At 45.8% G+C, this 18,175-nt stretch overlaps 2 protein-coding genes across 2 annotated transcripts in view; both read left to right on the plus strand.

Moving 5' to 3' along the window:
• LCE5A (late cornified envelope 5A) overlaps positions 1-12,000 on the plus strand; it is a 190,260-nt gene extending 178,260 nt beyond the window's left edge. Inside the window, 2 exon segments of the mRNA XM_082615736.1 lie at positions 11,413-11,517; positions 11,519-12,000. Coding sequence (XP_082471862.1) covers positions 11,413-11,517; positions 11,519-11,731 — 318 coding nt within the window. The 3' untranslated portion in view covers positions 11,732-12,000.
• A 4,251-nt stretch (positions 12,001-16,251) lies between these two features.
• On the plus strand, positions 16,252-16,645 carry CRCT1 (cysteine rich C-terminal 1; the record flags this gene model as incomplete). Its single annotated transcript, XM_082612183.1, has 1 exon — positions 16,252-16,645. Exon 1 carries the CDS (start codon positions 16,307-16,309, stop codon positions 16,643-16,645), a length of 339 nt encoding a protein of 112 aa, XP_082468309.1. The 5' UTR covers positions 16,252-16,306.
• Between the last annotated feature and the right edge of the window lie 1,530 nt (positions 16,646-18,175).

Genomic DNA, 18,175 nt, shown 5'->3' on the forward strand with positions numbered 1-18,175 from the left:
CAACAGGCCACTGGCACTCACCAGTGTGTTGCCTCGGCCACCCAATTATCCTCTCTGGACCTCAGTTTCCACATCTGTCCACTCACTGTATTCCAAAGCCAGACTAGATTCTGTTCAAAGCTGGGCAGGCCTATCTTCCCACCTTGGTATCCCTGCCAGGATACCTTTTCTTGCCCTGCTCTCTCCTGGGTGCACCTCTCCTTTCTCTCAGCATCTTGGCTGGGCATCAATCTGCCCCTTTCCTACTAACTAGAAGCCAAGGAACAAGGCTGAAGGTGGAAACACTAAAGGCAATCATTCTCCTGTCTACTATGGAGCAGCTGAGAGACACCTGGTTGAACTTTGCATCTAAGCCCTAAGCTGTGCCACCTTCTGCATGGCCTCCTGAGCATCCCTTTCTGCCGTATAATAACACCTCAATTGATGTTGCTTTTCCTTTTCATCTTTCTTACATTCTGACCCTTCCAGCTTAGAGTGAGAGAGGGAAAACACAGGAAAGTCCAGCAGATAGACACAGAACTTTACAGTATAAAGAAAACTTTCATATTCACTGTCTAATTGATGCCCATAACATCAGAGAGAATGACCATGCCTGGGTGAGAGTCCCTTCTTGCATTTCCCTAGGACTTTGTGCTTCTCCTTTTTTAGCTGTCAGCACTAATGTGATGTCCTGCTTTAATGTCTGTCTTCCCCAGTGAACCTTAAACTTCATGAGATCAGAGGCATGTGTCTGCTCCCTGCTGTGCTCCCAAAGCCTAGCATATAGCTGCTGCTCAAAAAATATTTGTGGTTTGGTTGAGTGACTAGATGAAGAGCCATCATAGTTTCCATTTTACAGATGATGAAACTGAGGCCCCAAGAAGCCAAGTGACTTTCTCAAAGTCACCTAGCTAATCAATGGCAGAAATAGGATCCTTTCTGGCTCCTAGCTTAGAAGGTTGAAGGAGTGGGCAAGGGTCATTCACCTCCTGTCAGCTTAGAAGTTTGAAGGAGTGGGCAAGGGTCATTCATCTCCCATCAGCTTAGAAGGTTGAACGAGTGGGCAAGGGTCATTCACCTCCCATCAGGCATGGCAGAGTAGGGCTGTCACTCCCAAGACAGAACACTGAGTGTTACCTCCCCTATCACTCCCCACCCCATCTACTTCTACGGAGATGTCTTGGGAGGGTCTATGCACATATCATACTGTCGTATATGTATGTTTATGTGTCTCTCCACCCAACCCTACCCTGACCCAGAATGGGAACTGCTTAAGCACAGTGGCTGAGCCTTCTTCTCATCTGTATCTTTAGGGTCTAGCACAACACCTGGCACATTATAGGTACTCCATCTGCTTTTGAGGATGGAATGATTAACTCATGGGTGAACCTTCCAGTAGCAGCTCCAAGTGTCTTTTGGATGTGACACTCTTGGTGCAAGGTCAGAGTGAAGCTCCTTTAAGCCAGGTGTGCCCCTTAGTGGAACCAGTGTAGGGGTGGTGTCAACAGTATTGAGTGTTGGGTACCATTCCAAAGACTATGAGCCCCTGAAGACAGAGCCTGTGGGAAACCTGCAGGACTGATCCATGGGATCCTCTTGGGAAGGAGGGTCTTGAAGAGGTCTTCTCATCCAGCCTCTTCTTATCTTACACAGCAATATGCTGCTCCAAAGGCAGAGTGACTGCCTGAACCCAGGCTCCACCCCCAGCCCGACCTTCTCATTCCCAAGGGCCTGCAAAACTAACTGAGAAATTAGAGAACTCATTTCCCAGTCATCAGAAGTGTCCCACGTGGGTCAGAGCTGGGTCGCAAAGATGAGCCATCAAGTTCATTCCTTCTTTCTCACACTCTTTGGGCCAGGGCAGTGTTTGCCCTTAGGACTGTCATCCAGAAAGGCACCAGCAATGCCCTGACAGAGTGTTGACACTCAGCTGTCACCTGGGGTCTTTCCTTCCCTTCCTCCACCTGCCTGGCCCCCGCCCCGAGCTCACTGACATCACATAAGGCTGCAGGGTTATGTGAGGGACAGAACTATTCATAGGTTGATGTTGATTATCATCACCATTATTTGATTATGTTTATATTATTATTATTAGCTTATATTTTTATAGTACTTTATGGCTCACCAAGTACTTTGCTACATTTGACCTCATTGGATTGGGTAGCATGTAAGTAGCCTCTATTTTAGAGATGAGAAAATTGAGATTCAGAAGAGTAATGTGACATGCCCAAGGTTACAGAGTTAATATGGCAGAACGGAGACTCAAGAGCAGATTTCCCTCTTTCATATTCGATTTTATCCCGCTGTCCTCACTCTGCTCAACTTCTTCTTTTTCCACTTTAAGGTTATTAATGGTGCACCACTGGTCTTTGAGTCTTCCACTTCTAACAGGATTCGCTTCAGTCACCCCGTCTCCTGGATCCCAATGAGAAACATGGCACCTCCGTAGTTGAGGCCCACAGTGCTTCTGAGACAAGTTCCTTGCATGGTGCTGGGGTGGGAGAGATGCGCTGAAAACCCCAGGAAGAGACAGAGCTGGCACGACCTAAGAGCAAAGGATTATAGGGCCTTTGCCATGTGCCACAAAGGGCGCTACATTGACTGTCAAGCTTTCTGACCCAAGAGACTTTCTACTCCAGTAAATGAAAATGTATGTCCAAGACTCTTGAGATTAGTGGGAGGTGGCCTCTGTTCTGGGAAGTTGGCTTCAGCAGGGCTACCCAGGTACTGATAGAGGCTCACACTGCTCTCAGTCAGCTCAGTGGTAGCTGCTGCCCACAGTGGCACATGGCTTCCCTCCCTCCCTCCTTCCCTCCCTTCTTTCCTTCTTCTTCCCACAAATATTTATGAGCCTCTACTATGCTCAAAGCATCTTCTGGGTCTTGGGGATTCAGCAGTGAACTGGGAACCTAAAGAGATCAACTATCTGGTACATGAAGAGCTTGGTGCAGGGCCCAAGCTCTCTCTGCACCAGAGAAGCCCTGAGCACTAGGAATATTGCTATACCTGCCAGGAACTGAAAGAAGTTCAGAAAGCTGGCCTCACCTAGAGGGATTGCACAGAATAACCTCCCTGGGAGGGCAGTGACTGAACACACCACATCGGAGGCCCAGTTCCTGCTCCCCCAGGCCACAGTTCATTGGAGAGATGAGCTATAGAAAACAGGAGTGACTTCCTCCCATCACCTCTCAAAGTCCGTGGGCTCCCCCTCCCTCAGTTGGGCAGCCGGCAGTCAAGTGGACACTCTGTGAGGCACTGCCGGACTCTGTTCTCAAGTTACAGCTCCCCAGGTCCTCCCTCGGTTCAGCTGTGGCCAGTGAAATAGGTGGTTTGGACAACAGAGATGGAAAGGATGTAGGGCTCAGTGGCTGGAGCCCTGGTCCTGACTTCCAGAGCCAGTTTCATCCTCTAGATGAGGAGGGATGAGCCAGATCTCTGACAGATTCCAGGTGACCCAGATTGTCTAAGAATGACTCAAGCAGGACCTGATATCCTTCCATTTATCTAGAAGGGATCCAGAATTTCTAGGGTTTGAAGTCTCCTGTTTGCCCAGTATCCCAGGGAGACCAAGGCAACATGCTGGAGAGAAGTGACTTCAGTCACGCTTTCCACTGACTCAAGCTGAGTCAAGGTCAGATCATGCTCTGCCGCGACTATGATGGCCCTGTGGACCTCCTCCCTCCCTGATAATGACAACTAGTTCTCATTCCTTCCTTCACTCTTCACATAACAAGTATCTTCTGAATGCTATGCGCTCTGCACTACATCCTTGAGGACACAGTGATGGACAGTGTGAGGCATCTGTCCCTGAGGAAATCTTTCAGGAAGTCTTGTTCCTACTGAGCGTCTGTTATGCGCTAGCCACTGTGATATGCCCTCAAGGTCACAGGGGGAACACCCAGACACTAACATGAAGGGTCTCAGAATCTAACAGCAGAGGCCAGTTGTGAACACAGGGCACAGCAGGTGCCCTATCAGAGAGACGCTCCATTACAGGGAGCCAGTGATGAGGTCCCACCTGGTCAGGTGTCTCAGAGTACAGTCTTTGGAAGCATGTAGGAGTGGGGGACAAAAGTGTTCTAACAGGGGGTGCATATACGCACGTTCGGGGTGGTAATAGTTTAATGTGACAGTAGTGTCCCTACCATGCAGGGGAGACAAGCCTGGGGAGGTAGAAGTTGCCAAAGTACAAAGAATTCAGGCACCATTTGGAAGGACTTGGATGTTTTCCTCTTTGCGGGTAATAGGGAGCTACTGAAAGTTTTAAATAGGCTCAGATTTACATTTTACACAGGTGGCAAGCATCCAAGGAAAGAAGGCAGTAGAACTGGGAAAAGGAAACCTGGGTGCATCTTTGGATGTGGGATGAGGGAGAAGGAGAAACTAGGATGACTCTCAGTCTTGGGTCTTGGGACCATTTACTGAGGGAACCGAGGGGCCTGGAGGGGAGGTGGTGATGGTGGGTTCTGTGCACATGGATTGCTGTCAACTGTGGAACATGGTTTATGCCATCAGAAGGTATGGATAAAGAACTGGTAGTTGGGAGGAGGGAGAGAGACCCTCACATTGCAGTGATGGGGAGCCCTTATGATGGAGAACATTTAAGGATTGAGAGGGTCTGTGGATATTGAGGCAGAGGTAAGGAGAGCAGAGGATGAGTAAAGGAGAGTAAGAAGAGGTTCTGGAGACTGAATTCCCTGGATTGAGCAATCTGCAGTCTTAGGACAGAGCCAGTCATATTCCCAGATCACTCATTGGATTTGGGTGGAAAAGACTGGCACAAAGGCAGCAGGCAGTTTTTGGTCATTTTGTCATTAAGCTAGAGACTTCAAGTATCTGGTCAATTGCTCAGACCCCTATTGCATGACTCAGGCATGCTCCACCTGTCTGCCAGAGCTGGGAGCATGACAGAAGACGTGAAGAAGTCTTGACCTTGCAGGGCGGGGAGAGTCAGGCTGTGGTGGCCATGGGTGGCTGGATCACATACTGGAGGAGGGAAGGGAACAAGGGGCAGCTCCAACCTACAGTTGCACGTCCTGGTTGCTCGGGTGTGTGGGTGTCTTTCCTCTTTGTTACAAGTGATATTCACTTCCTACCTTATTATTATTTTTTATTTGTCAACAGAATCCCCACTACTTGAAGCAGAATGAAGAGAGACTGTACTTGTCACTCATTTCCCATCTCTGTTCATTTCTTTCTTTCCTTCTTTTCCTTCCCCCCCGCCCCTTTTTTCTTTTCCTCTTTCCTTCCCTCATTCCTTCTTCTCTCCCTTTTTCAATTCCTTTCCCACTTACCACGTATCCAATCTGGAGCTAGGCTCCAGGTTTACAATCAGATTAAGTGTCTTCAGTCCCTGAACGTGAACATAATCCGCTGACCTTTGTGACCTTGAGAGAAGGTGGTGTCTTGGGGTGGAGAGAATCCTTCTTCCTAAATATGGGTGCAGGGCCTGCCTCTGGAGTGGTCACTTTTCAGTTCAATAAACACTGGGGTCCTTCTGTGTGCAGAGCATGGGGTGAGGCAGCCCCTCCCCAGTCCCCAGCTGGGCTCAAGAGTCAGGAACCATGAGGCTCCCCAGGCCTCTGGCACTGAGACCGATTCTTGTCTGGACTACGATACATGCTTCCTTCCAATGGGCTCCATTCACTATGCCACCCAGGGCACCCATGTTCCCCCAGCTTTAGGAATTCAATAGAAAGATAACATATAGGTCTGGCTTCTAAAGAGTTCATTATCTTGGGGGTAAATGACATCCATATACAGAGCTGTGTAGGGTGTGACGAAGCATCTGAGACAGTGAGTCTGACAGAGAGGGCTTCTGAGACCAGACAGGTAGGGAGGTGGCATCTGTGCTGCAGGTGGAGTAGAAGGGAGGGCAACATTTGAGTCCCAGGAGCAAGGACTGTGTATAGCTCTCTCCCTGTGCCTACAGCACCAAGCATGGCGCCTGGTGCTTAGTAGAAGCTCAAAACATCTGCAACGTTGAATAGAAGCATCAAATGCCATTTTTGTGAAGACTTCTCTGATACTTTCAGTGAATTTAGAATGTCCTGAGACATTTTACAATCCAAGTAACATAGATAATAAAATCCACATTTTTCCTCATTGCAGGAAAATTAGAAAATGTCAGTAAGCAAAAGGAAAAAAGAAATGCTTGGGATTCCCCACCCAGAATTACATGCTGTTGACATTTTAATACAGATCCATCCAGACTTTTTTCTCTTTATTTACATGTATTATATATAAATATACAGACATATTTGGAGAGACTTATATAAATGGAATGGGCATATTGTATGCTATTGTAACTTGCTATAAACTTTTTTTTTTTTAATTTCTAATCCACTTTGCTTAAGCTTTGGTCCATAGTCATCAGTCTGCTCCTATTATAGCTCACTGGGGCAACTGTCAGTGGGCAGTGATAGTGGCTTCCTCATCCCTGTCTCTAGGGCCTGGGAATGCCCTAGCAACAATCCTGACATCTCTGGGTTTCCACTGGTCACTGATAACTATTAATAAAGGCAATAGCAATTATAACAAGAATAAGAGTGGCTAACAATTACCAAGCGTTTCCTACATACCAGGTCTGGGGCTAAGGGCTTTATAGACATTATCTCAAGGGATCCTCATACAACCCTATGAGATGGACAATGTTATTGCCCCCATTTTGTGGATGAGAAAACAGGTTCAGAGAGGTCACACAGCCGGTAAGTGACAGAGCTGGGACATAAGCCCAGGCTACGTCTTTGTTTATCTTTGAGCATTTTCTTTGTCATCTCTTAACTGAAATTCCCCTTGGCCAAAGACATCCTGTCAATATCAGATATGTGAGCCTTCAATTCCAAATGTCAATGGAAATAATTTTAATACTTTGATCTCCTTTTAAGTAATTAAATCATGTTACGAAATTTATTTTTAAAAATCTAAGTGTATGTATTAGTTTCCCATTGATGCAATAATAAATTACCATAAACTTAGTGGCTTAAGACAAGTTCGGTAGGTCAGAAGTCCAACACGGGTCTTACTAAGCTAACATCAAGGTGGTGGCAGAGCTGTGTTCCTCCCAGAGGCTCTAGGGAGAGCCCATTTCCTTGTTGTTTCCAGCTTCTAGAGGCTGCTCGCATTCCTTAGCTCATGACCATTTTCAAAGTTCATCATTCCAACCTCTGCTTCTGTTGTCACACGTCTCCTCTTTAACATCAATCCTCTTGCCTCCCTCTTAAAAAAAGGTTCACTGGGCCCACTTGGATAACCCAAGACAATTTTTCGATCCCCAAATCCTTAAGCTAATCACATCTGCAAAGTCCTTTTTGATGTATAAGGTAACACATTCATAAGTTCTGGGGATTTGGATATGGCCGTATTTGTGAAGAGATGCTTTATCCTGTCTACCACAGTGTGTGTCAGGGCAATAGTGAACAGTAAAAATAAGACAAATAAATAATAAATTTATCTTCCCAATGTTAAACTCCAAAATCAGCATGTAACGGATGAGAGCAGCACTCAGCAAAGACCGCCCAATGAGGTGCCTTCAGCAGAGGGAAGAATGATCTACTAAAGAGCACAGAGGAAGGGCAGCCAGGTGGCAGATGTTTTCAGCACCACCCTAATCTGTCCAGGGCTGGAGATGTTCAGATGATCTGATGGGGATGTCTAGTTTTTTTTTACCATCAAAACCTGAGGCCATTATGTAATCCCCCCATCACCAAGCATCTCCAGATTATGACTCGACTTCTTTGAGAAATTTTCCTGCCAGAAGAGAATGTACCCATTAGGCCAACATTTGATACTCATGTTTCTCTTTGTAAATTGACATCCTCAGTCTCTTGTGACTTAGCTGCAGTGACTCAGCACCTCCAGGATTGATAAACTCAAAGTCATGGACAAGATTGAATTTCTGGGTCAAGGAACCATCTTCAAGGTAGTGCCACCCTAGGGAGCATTCTTGGAGTCTTCCAGCTGGCCCAACCTTGGTGATGCCAGACACTGCCTTTCAGATATAGGTACTTGATTCCTGGTTACTTAGAGCAACTAACAGTAAAAATTATGTCCAGATTTTCTAACCATGAGATTCAGACAATGATCCATCATGTTTACTACTATTTTCACCCCACTTCAATAGGCATTTTTAACAAGCAAATTATGTAAAATAAAGCTTGCTAGAAAAATAGTCACAAGAAGAAATAAAATATTCAAGAGGCAAGGTGCCGTGGAGAGAGGGCTGATAGCAGGATCTGAAATCCAGCCTCTAAGTCCCTGTGTGATCTGGGACAAGCCTCTTTCTCTCTCTGAGCCTCAGTTTCCTCATCTGCAAAATAAGGGGCGTGGTCTAAATCAGTGATTCTCAACCGGATGGAACCTTAGAACCACCCAGGGAACTTTTGGAGGCTGTTGATGCCCAGGCCTCACTGGGATGGGGTACCACTGTCTCTGAATGAGCCAAGGTCCTTTCTACATCTTCTATTCTCTCATTCCATGAAAGGTCTGACCAGATGGAACATTAGAACCACCCAGGGAACTTTTGGAGGCTGTCGATGCCCAGGCCTTACCGGGATGGGGTACCACCGTCTCTGAATGAGCCAAGGTCCTTTCTACATCTTCTATTCTCTCATTCCATGAAAAGTCTGGAATTTGTCAATGAGAATCTGGGTTCAGATTTATTGGAGGCATCCATCCTCCTTACTAAATAGCAAATTCAACAAGACAAGGAAATGAAAATTGAGTGTCTACTACCTACAAAGCACTAAACTAGATCCCTTAGGGGTGCCTGCACTCAAAGACCTTACTGTGTGTCAGCTAGGTGGCCACATACCCAAATAATTATAGGTAAAAGGGGATGGACATTGTTCCTTTTAAAATTAATCACACTCATGTATTAAGTGAATAATTCCTTTAACCTTACTGGGCTTCTTTTTTCAGAAATTCAGAGCCTGCGTTACATTATCTTTCTCAGCAAACGGGGGATGAGAAGGATCCCCTGGTGAACAGAGCTCTAGCAGTCAAAGCAAGCTCTCTGGCTCCCCACCTGGTGGTCTTTATAGAACATTTACAAGTGACACAGCATCAGGTTTCACTTTTAATGTTGACTGAGTGCTTATTATGTGCCAGACACTATTCCAAGAGTTTTATGGATGTTAACTCATTTGATTTGCAAATGATCCTGTGAGATAAACACTATTACCTTCCCCATATCCCAGATGTGAGCAGTGAGTCAGAGAGCTCTGGTCACTTGCCCAAGGTCACAAGCTGCTCAGTGGGGAGCTGGGACTGGAGACTGTTCTAGAACTCATGCTCCCAACCACTTATAAAAGGATTCTGGGCCTTCCATGAAATGTTCCACGTTTGCCCATAATAACGCCTCCAAAGGATGAGTAACATGGGAAATGTTTATGTTACAATGTTATGTGAAAAGTTAGTAAGATAAACTCATAAAAGTACCTGGTCAAAGACTGGGTAAAGTCAAAACAAAACAAAAATCACTAAAAAACTATACACAGTGGAAAAGATTGAAATATAATCATAAAAAGAGACAGAATGTAAATAGCAAAATATTAAGAATTCTCAGAAGATGGGATTACAAATGAATTTTAAATTCTTCCTGTTTGTATTTTTTCATAAAGACTATGCTTTCCCATAATCTCATACTTCAGTGGCAAGTAAGATATTACTCTTTTTCTGTAAGAAAACATTAGGGCTAAGCTCTGATACTGCAAACAATAGTTTTGGCTTCAAAAATTGGCAGATCAGTAATTTGAAATTTAAAAGATCTTTTCTCATGGATATAAGAGTATCCATAATGATAAAATTATTTTTAAACTAGCATTTTGGACTAATAGTCCCAGATACTGTTCTAAGAACATTATAATTCCTTATTTAGTGAGCTAGTAATTGTTTTAGCCCCTGTTATAGTGATGATTAAGTAACTTGCCTGAGTTTGCAAAGCTGGGAACTGATAGGAGACAGTCTCGCTGTCCAGCTTAGAGCTGAGGTGTCTCATGTTTCTCCCTGTCTTACTTCCTCTCACTGCAGTTTTCATTCTGAATATGGCAAATTTTGACTACCTTTTCAGCTAACCAGAGTTTGATGACTTTCCTGGGGACCTAATTTGTCCTCAGAATATTTTTTGTAGGGTTCCATCACAGGCTTTGCAAAACTATACAAAAAGGATCTTTCCAGGTTGGATGCTCTTTTCTTAGTTATGACCAGAACTCATGCCTCACTTCTGGCAACTTCCATCGAAATCTAGTTCTCCTTCTCCACCTGCAACATATACCTGGTCCCTGCCGTCTCACCTTGGGCAGGCCAAAGTTGCCTTGTTTAGGACGATATGTGGAAAGAGAAGCCATTCCTAGACTTTTTCTACCCTTTCAAAGGGATTGTTGGTGCCGAATCAGTGTTATTTGTGAGTTCTCTTGGAGGGTCAAGTTCAGGTAAGGCGAGAAACCCAACTACCCACACCATCTGCATGAGACCTGCTTAAAATAGCATCACTGAGATAGCAAGCATTCTTAGTCCAGGCTATGGCATCATCTAAAAATGAAAAAGTCACATTAGATTATTGGCTTGGGCCTGGCACTTTATTTTGGATCTCAATCCTTATTCCAAAAAGGTTCATTTAATTTCAGGTTGGGAATTTTCCCCGCCATTTCCTATACCAACGAGAAGAGAGAACTTCTCTTCATTTCAGAGGTCTAGAACCCTACTGACCGAGCCTGGGAAATAGGGAGCATAGCAGAGCTGCCTGTGAGATTGACAGACATTGTGTGCAATCTGCAAAGTTCCATCCCTATCTTAGCTAGAGGGCAGCAATTCTCAGGGGATTTCCTGTGGGTTAATAGTTGACATGCTTATGGAGGGAGGAATTGGGTCCCTGGGATGTGAGGGAAGTGTTGTTACCTGTGCCCTTTGTGAAAGATGCCATCAGCATCCTGCCCCATGGTCTGCATCGCCTGATGCCAGGTCAGAGCTGAGGCTGTATAAAAGGCCGAAGCTCCTGAGGGCACCTCAGTCCACCTGCCTCCTGGGTGATCTGCTCCAGTGCTGAACCAAGTGAAGGTATCTTGAGGACCAGGGGGGACTCTTGGTGCTGGTGCTTTGGGCAGACAGAAGCCCTGGGTGGAGGCTGAGGACAATCTTGAAGAAAGACAAGGACAAAAGCGGGTTTGAAAGGGAGGATTCTGCTGGAAGGGGAGGCAAGATTAGTGGAAGGGAAAAAAGGATTGGCGTCTTTTTGAGGTTGCAAAAACTTCATTTGAAACTATGGAGTTCCTAGGTTGAAACTGTTTGCATGCCTCTTGTAACTCATTTGGGGAGATTGGGTGTTAAAAATCTGATCACTATAAAGAAGAAATCTGGTGAATTCATAGTTCAGTTTTAAATGTAAGGAAGTTATCTTGGGCTAGTTGAACTTAAAACTTCTGTATTTTCTTCCAGCTTCATTCAGCTCCTGCTGAGATGTCCTGTCAGCAAAACCAGCAGCAGTGCCAGCCCCCTCCCAAGTGTGCCCCCAAAGGCCCAGCCAAGTGTATCCCCAAGTGCTCCCCCCAAGTGCCCAGCCCCCTGCCCACCTCCAGTCTCCTGCTGTGGCCCCAGCTCTGGCGGCTGCTGTAGCTCTGGGGGTTGGGACTGCTGCCTGGGCCACCACAAGCTTCGCCGATCTCTTCGACGCTGGCACCATAGCTCTGGCTGCTGTGGCAGCGGCAGTGGCCAGCATTCTGGAGACTCTGGCTGCTGCTCTGGGGGCCACTGCTGAACTGGGCCATGAAGACCACTGAGGAACAACACTTCAGGAGCCCAAGTGCTGATGACCTGCCCAGCCTGAGTCTTCTCTTTTTCTGGTTTGGAAAGAACGGAAGAAGAGTGGAAGCGCTTCTGAAATACTTAGCGTTTCCCTCTTCTTCCTGCTCATGTTCATTCCTTTGTGAGGTCTTGATGTTTAACCTCTGACATTCACTGGCCTGATTCCCCTCTCAGATATAGTTCTTTGGAGGACTTGGATTGGAATTCAGTTATGAAGCTGTTTTCCCTGTAACAATAAAGCTTTTTATTTCCTGATGTCACTGCCTCCTGATTATTTTGTTCACCTCTCCCACTCCCCACCCCCTGCCTCAGGCCATCCTCCCTTCCCTTCTTTTAAATGTAAGTGAACACTTAAAAAAATCAGTTTGGGAAACAGATTTCAGCACTGAAGCTACTTAGACCTCTGGGAAACAATATTCCCTTTTATGATCTGAAGGAGGGAACTTTAAGCTTGAAGAAAAGGATCATGTCCGAGACCATTCTTTTGACACAAGCTTTCCATGAGGAGGGCCAGGAACGGGTTTTCAGAGAGGAGATGGTGGTACCCAGAAAGATCGCAGTGAGAAGACTCTGGAAGGGTTTCTTTCAAGCATGGGTGATGGTTTAAAAAAGAATTTATTTCCTAGTCATGAGCAATAGATCACCTAAAGTGCTCATTCTGGGCTCCAATGAATTGACACCTTTACTTTTCTGATTATTATAAACCTGGGTGCTTCCATCAGTTGACTAGAGAGGAAAGCTGATGGGGGTTAGTTTCTGGGGGACTGTTTAGGAGGCAGGTATGGAATGGCTGAGCCCATTTCCCCTGGTGCCTGAAAGCTCTGAGTTTGGGTCTGATTAGGGAACCAAGAAGGACCCCCTCCTCTGCCAAAGACTGTCTCCATGTGGTTGGTGTGTGTGTGTGTGTGTGAGTGTGTGTTTGTGTGTGTTTGTGTTTGTGTGAGGGGATGGAGGTGGGAGCCGGGGGGCTTCTGTCACTGCATTGGATTTTCTGTTTCCTTTAGGAATAGGATGATTCCTTCAGTAAAGACTCAGGAGTGATGCAGTAAGTCCCCTACATACGAACCTTCAAGTTGTGAACTTTCAAAGATGTGAATGTGCGTACTCAGGTCCAATCATGTAAGTTAGTTCACACATCTGGCGTACATTCTCACATGCAGCCTGCCCTCCATCTCCTACTGCTGACGATCCTTCAGCTCTACCATCTCCCATTTCCTCTCCCTCCTCTAGTCAGTAACCCTTCTTGCCTGTTCACTCGATGCCAGCCCCTGTATGCCAGCTGTTGAACTGTACTATCGTATTTTTCAAGGTACTGTACTGTAAGATTAAAAATGTTTTCTTTATTTTTTGTGTTTGTTTGTTTTTATGTATTATTTGTATGAAAAGTATTATAAACCTATTACAGTACAGTACTATATAACCGATTGTGTTAGTTGGGTACCTAGGCTAACTTTGTTGGATGTACGAACAAATTGGACTCATGTACGTGCTCTTGGAACAGAACTTGTTCATATGTAGGGGACTTACTGTAGAAATGATAATTCTGAATCAGGCTTTTATGTACAAAATGAACAATTAAACCTTCCTTTGATAAGAGTTAACAGTGGTGGGTAAAGTAAGTTAGTATATGAGGTTACAGCAAGTCCATATAATGAGCATGTACTTGCCCAAATCATCTCCCAGAGGAGATTCTGTCTCCATCTTGTTACTTCATTACTTCCTCTTTTCTAATACCGACCTCACCTTTCAAATGTCTCATCTGTATGCAGCAACAGGTGGCCCTAGGTACATGCAACCTGTTAATCAGGCTCTAAAGCCATGTTAAATGAAACTGGTATCTTTTTGTGACTTACCTTTCCTTGTGTGCATACTCATGCCTCTCCCAGCTCACTCACTCCCAAACCTATGTCTCACCATCAATTCTTGAATTCTTAATCTTGGATTTCACTTTTACCTCATATTCATGGTTGTGGGCTGTTGCATTGATTAAGAAGCAGTTCTGAAAGCAGTTGACCTCCAAAGTCTTTCTCAATTCTTAAAAGTTAGTTATTCTAAAGGCACAATTTTTCATGGGCACTTTGGACCTTTGGAAAGGTCTCCTTTCCTCCCTCCCTCCCTCTCTTCCTTTCTTCCTTCCTTCCTTCTTTCTTTCTTCTTTCTCTTCACATTGGGCAGTGGCCCCAGGGAGAACCTATCTTCAAAAGGAGTTTGGGATGGGGTCAGGAGTGGAGAGTCTCACAAGCTGGCCTGGTATTTGGCAATTCGACCAGCATCCTGCACAAGTTTTTATTTTTTTTCTTTTTTATTAGTTTCTGCTTTATAACAAAGTGAATCAGTTATACATATACATCTGTTCCCATATCCCTTCCCTCTTTTTAAAATTTTTAATTTATTTTTATTTATTTTTTATTATTATTAGTTTCTGCTTTATAACAAAGTGAATCAGTCATACATATACATCTGTTCCCACATCCCTTCCCTCTTGCGTCTCCCTCCCGCCCACCCTCCTTACCCCACCCCTCCAGGCAGTCACAAAGCACCTAGCTGATCTCTCTGTGCTATGTGGCTGCTTCCCACTATCTATCTACCTTAAGTTTGGTACTGTATATATGTCCATGCCTCTCTCTAGCTTTGTCACATCTTACCCTTCCCCCTCCCCATATCCTCAAGTCCATTTTCAAGTAGGTCTGTGTCTTTATTCCTGTTTTACCCCTAGGTTCTTTATGACATTTTTTTTCTTAAATTCCATATATATGTGTTAGCATACGGTATTTGTCTTCCTCTTTCTGACTTACTTCACTCTGTATGACAGACTCTAGGTCTATCCACCTCATTACAAATAGCTCAATTTCATTTCTTTTTATGGCTAAGTAATATTCCATATGCATATTTTCTTTTAGGCCCACCAGGGCTGTATGGGGCTTTGGTAACCTGACTACACTCACAGCTTTCCTGGTCTTAATTATTCCATAACTTTGCCTGGGGTTTTCTTCCAGTCTCCAGTGACAAAGAAACTGCCACTGAGATTCCCATAGGCACATCCTCACCATCATCTTCACACAATCCCACCCAGAAGCATCTGGATGAAATCCAGCAGGCTTTTTGCATAAACTGTGGCCTTCCCCGAGGGGCCAAGGACCAAGATCCTGAGAGATGTGAACTAAGATAACAAGTGAACTATTGGGGTGGCCAAAAAGTTCGTTTGGGCTTTTCTGTAGGATGTTACAGAAGAACCCGAACAAACTTTTTGGCTAACCCAATACAAACTACCATCTAGATGACTACACTGGGATGAATGTGTGAACAGGGGAACTGTGGTGTGTGTGCATGTACGCTGTAGAAAAGGGCAAAGAGAACAGGTCCCAAGAAAGGGGCAGACTTCTCTTCACTTGAGCCCCAATGCCCTGTCTTAGCACACACACAGCCCTCCCAGCTATGAACAGAGTCCTGTTTGGAAAGTAAACATGCTATAGCAATCCTGGCACCTCTGTGTGGTGACTTGAATACCCATGTGCACCACCTACGGTGCTACCTGAGTGATGAATGTCTCTGGGATGTAAGCGTCAGTTGAGAATGGCTATTGGGAAATGGGCCCCTCCCAAGAGCCAGCGCCTAACTGGAACCTTATAAAAGGTTCTCTGGCTAGTCCATTGCCTAGCAGGTGGTGCATTCCAGTTAGAAAGCTGAGTGAGTCTTCCAGTGGAACCAGGGTCTAGTAAGTCTCCAAGTGGAACCTGGGGGAGGAGGATGGGAAGAGTTGAAGGCAGAGGGGAGGAGAAGGCAGAACACAGCCAGCAGGTAGATACAGAAAGAGGGCCCTTGAGAGTGCCTTAAGCTTCAAGTGAGGTGACCTCTCCAGGCGTCATGAGGACATGGAAGCCAGATTGGGGGTGGGGGGTGACTCTGCCAGGTGACACTGCAAGTCTGTAGCAGAGATGTGACTGGAATCCAGGTCTTTGACTCCCTGACCTGGGATGTATTACCATCCTCTGCACCACTCTCTTTTTCCTTATGGTCATGGGGAGTGAGAGGCATAGCCAGGAAAGAATGACCAAGACATGCTTCTGGTGTTCGTGGATTCTTTAGATCTGGGTGGTTGGGACAGACGGACATATGTGTGATTTTGGTATTTTCTAACTGAAGTAGTGTTGATGCAATGCTAATGATAGGCGAATACCATTTGAAGGTCTATGGCCACAGCGAAATGGGGGAGGGGAAAAGAGCCAGGAGATTTTGGACTGGATCAGACAGAAAAATTACCACAATATCCTCTTTCTTTTCCACTGTGGTGAACTTGGGTGATCCTTACTCTAGTCAGAAAAAATGGAAAACTATTGATTTTTGCATAGACTGTTTCCCTCTCTATGCAGGTTTAACTCAGTGGAACTCACTCACTGAAACATTTGTTTGGGGTTTGTTCCTTTGCTTCCCCTTTTTCTTGTGTGTGTGTGTGTGTGTGTGTGTGTGTGTTTTGTGTGTGTGTTTTCTTTCCTTGCATTATGCCGGGCTCACGTGCTCACAAAGTCAAATGTCAAAAGCCCTGTGTTGGAAAGAAACAGTGTTCCCATGTGAAAAGCTGTTTTCTTCCAGGTTCTCTGTGACGATGTCCTCCCAGCAGATCGGTAAAGACTTTTCCAAGGGCTCTTCTCAGGACACGAAGGGTTCGTGTCCCACCCTGGCGCCCCATGACTCCTCCTGCTGCGGTTTGGGCTGCTGCGGAGACTCGGACTGCTGCGGCTCCAGCTCCGTCGGCTGCTGCTGCCTTCCCCTGAGGCGCCGCCTGCAGGGCAGCCGTTGCTGCTGCTGCTGCGCGGACAGCAGACAGCGGTCTGGGTCCTCGAGCTCCGGCTGCTGCGGCGGATGCTGAGGCCACGGCTGCCCCACACCTGAGCGAGAGCTGCTCCCACCCCGTGCCTGCGCCCCTCAGTACCGTGCTCTCCTGCGGGACAGGGCCTCAGAGCTTGCCCCCTTAAAGATAACTGCTCTTAGGTGTTCAGACACCCACCCTATACTCAGCCCCACAAAACTCCCTGACCACGCCCCCGCTGACCCCCCTTGTGCTTTTTCTCCTTGGGAACCTGAAAGCCATGGGTGGGACACTGGACTTTACTGTCTGCAGGGACTTGCATATGTAGGTGCTCAATAAAAGCCTACTGATTTGATTGTCTTTTGAAGACATGTCATAATAAAACTTCTACCTCCTGAGAACACTCCCTTTCCTATTTGTTCTTTCATTTGTGTATTTATTATCATGTTCTGTTACTCCATTTTCTCACTCAGCTCTGGCTTGGCACATTTGTAAAAGGCGGGAAACTAAAAATTTCCCTGGAAAGCCTGAACAAGAGTGGCTTTCTGGTACTTAATCGTGATAGCAGAACTCACATAATGGAGCCAGACAGTGTTCTGAAGGCTTTATGGGACATGCATCGTCTCACAACGACTCAGTGAGGTAGGTGCTATTATACCCATTTTACAGAAGAGAAACTGAGGTTAAGGAGCTTGCTCAAAGTCATTCAGCTTGTGCATGATGGAAAAAGCCAGGGCTTATGCTCCTAACGGCTCAGCTTGGTCCCCGGAAGGCTTCCAGAGCCTTGCCACTGAGGTGCTCACTCTCTTACCCATCAGGCCCAGGCAGCTGCGTGGCAAAGGTTTGGATTTGCAACTCTTAAGGGCTTTGGAATCAGGTGAGCTGAGACTAACTTTTGCCACAGAAGAGCACCAGCCCACTGCTTTGTTTGTTGGGTAAGGGAACTTTGCCAGTTGAGCATTCAGGGAGACTGGGAACCTCCCCCTCCAGGCCTCATTCATGCAGCTGAGGTCTGACTGGGAGACATGGGTTTCCAGGACTCTGCAGGGCGAGAAGTGCCATGCTCAGAATTATGGGAATGTCATTTTCTAGAGGTGGTGGTTGTGGTGGGGTTATCCTGATTAGCTCGGAAACCTCAGCCTGTAGGTGTAGATCTTATCCACTCATTTCAGGAAGAGAAAACAGAACAATGTCCTCTGCAGTGGTGTCTGCTGGGTTCACAAGGGAAGAGGCAATAGTAACAGTGATAATAACAGTGACAATAGCTACCACTTATTGGGCATTTACTCTGTTCTCATGCTTGGTTGGGCACAGGTTTAGGCACTTTACATATATTATCTCCTTTAATCCTCACAATAATCTCCATACAAGACAGGAATTTCCCTATTTTTTTTTATATGTAATGAAACTGGGGCTCAGAGAGTTTCAGTGACTTGGCCAAAGTTGCACAACTAGCAAATGTTCCAGGTTCCTAGATGCTGAGTGAGGGAGATGAGATTGGAACTGGGATCTGTCTGACTCCAAAGTCCATGTTCTCAGACTCAAACTATCATATTCTCCTATCTTAGAAATTACCATCACCCAGGGAAG

Source organism: Mesoplodon mirus, assembly GCF_964341445.2.
Source record: "Mesoplodon mirus genome assembly, chromosome: 3".
NCBI lineage: Eukaryota > Metazoa > Chordata > Mammalia > Artiodactyla > Ziphiidae > Mesoplodon > Mesoplodon mirus.